At 71.3% G+C, this 1,676-nt stretch overlaps 1 protein-coding gene across 1 annotated transcript; it reads left to right on the top strand.

The window, feature by feature from the left end:
- Nucleotides 1–334: 334 nt before the first annotated feature.
- On the top strand, nt 335–1,472 carry AURANDRAFT_34759 (hypothetical protein; the record flags this gene model as incomplete). Its single annotated transcript, XM_009044155.1, has 2 exons — nt 335–918; nt 1,118–1,472. Coding segments are annotated over 2 exons (939 nt in total), but the record flags the coding sequence as incomplete, so codon positions are not given.
- Between the last annotated feature and the right edge of the window lie 204 nt (nt 1,473–1,676).

The following is a 1,676-nucleotide window of genomic DNA, read 5'->3' as shown; positions in this document are numbered from 1 at the left end:
CCACGAGCTCGCCAGCGCCGCGGGCGCCGACACGGACGCGGGCCGCGGCGGCGATCGGGACCCCTTCCGCGGCCGCGGCAGCTGTTGCCCCGGCTTCGCTGCGTCGTCCGGGCTTCGCAGCTCGGCCTCGCCGTGGCGAAGGCGCGGGCCTCCGGGGCGAGGCACGCGTCCGTCACGAGTCCGTCGACGGAGCCCGGGCGACGGAAGTCGCACCCGACACCATGCCCGACACGGGCCCGATCGGGATCGACCGTCGAGCTCTCCAGCGCCACGCAGATCGCGCTCTGCTCGAGCTCTGCGACGCCAACGCGCAGATTGCGACAGCGCCATGCTCATGCTGCGCATCCTCACCCTCGGCTGCGCCGCGTCGGCGCTGTCCGGCGGCAAGGGTTGGGTCGGCAAGGCGGCGGATCTGTTGCGGCAGAAGGCGCCGCCCTCGGCGCTGGTGCTGGACCGCGCGCCGACCTGGGAGGCGCTGGCGGCGAGCCTCGAGGCGCAGTCGACGACGGAGGAGGCCGGTTTCGCGTCGCTCGTCGCGTCCGGCCGCGGGCCGCCGAGCGCGTCCGCGAACCTGCGGCTCTTCGACGAGCCGGACGGCTACGAGCCGCGCGTCACCCTGTACCGCGACGGGTCGAGCTGGTGCCCCTACTGCCAGAAGGTCTGGATGCAGCTCGAGGAGAAGCGCATCCCCTACAGGGTGGAGCGCATCAACATGCGCTGCTACGGCTCGAAGCCCGCGTGGTTCGAGCGCGACGCGGGCGGCCTGCTGCCGGTCGTCGAGCTCGACGGCCGGCTCATCACGGACAGCGTGTCCATCATGCTCGCGCTGGAGCGCGAGTTCGGCGGCGACAGGTCGCTGCTCCCGCCGGGCGGCGTCGACGACATCCGCGACCTCATGGGCCTCGAGCGGGAGCCTGTGTGGCAATCAAATCTTCAACCCGACTTCAATGTGAGCGTATTCGAATGTTTTGACACAAAAATTTCCACCGTGCTTCGAGAACTGGACAAGAGCAATCGATCCATCCAAAAATCAGCCAAATCGACTCCGAATTGACCGAGCTAGAGAATTTCAAACTTTGGTCGGGACGTCCCAAACCAGTGGTTGTTTCGCACACAGGCGGCAGCTCGGGTCCGCGTGGCTGGGCTGGCTCCGCGCGCCCCCGGGCGTCGGCGGCGGCGCGCGGTCGACCTTCGAGGGCCAGCTGTCGCGGGTCGACGGGTTCCTGAGGTCCACGGCGGGCGGCTTCTTCCTCGGCGAGGAGCTGAGCCTCGTCGACCTCCTCTTCTGCTCGTTCCTCGAGCGCGCGGAGGCGTCGTTGCTCTACTACAAGGGCTTCCGGGTCCGCGACGCCGAGGCCTACCCGGGCGTCGCGGCGTGGTTCGACGCCATGGAGTCGCGGGCGTCGTTCCGGGCGTCGCAGTCCGACTACTACACGCACGCGATGGACCTGCCGCCGCAGCTCGGCGGCTGCTCGCCCGAGGCCGGCGGCGAGCCGTTCCGCGCGGCCCTCGACGGCGGCGAGTGGACTTTGGACGCGCTCGACGCGGCGCCGCTCCAGCCCCTCGTCGGCGCGCGCGACGACGGCGCCGCGCGGCGCGCGGGCGCGCGGCGCCTCGTCGAGAACCGCGACGCCGTCGCGACCTTCGCGATGCGCGCGGACGCGGCGCCGGGCGTG

Source organism: Aureococcus anophagefferens (assembly GCF_000186865.1).
Source record: "Aureococcus anophagefferens unplaced genomic scaffold AURANscaffold_154, whole genome shotgun sequence".
In the NCBI taxonomy this organism is placed as follows: domain Eukaryota; class Pelagophyceae; order Pelagomonadales; family Pelagomonadaceae; genus Aureococcus; species Aureococcus anophagefferens.
Note: the sequence above shows the minus strand (reverse complement) of the source record. Positions and strands in the feature narration are given on the sequence as shown.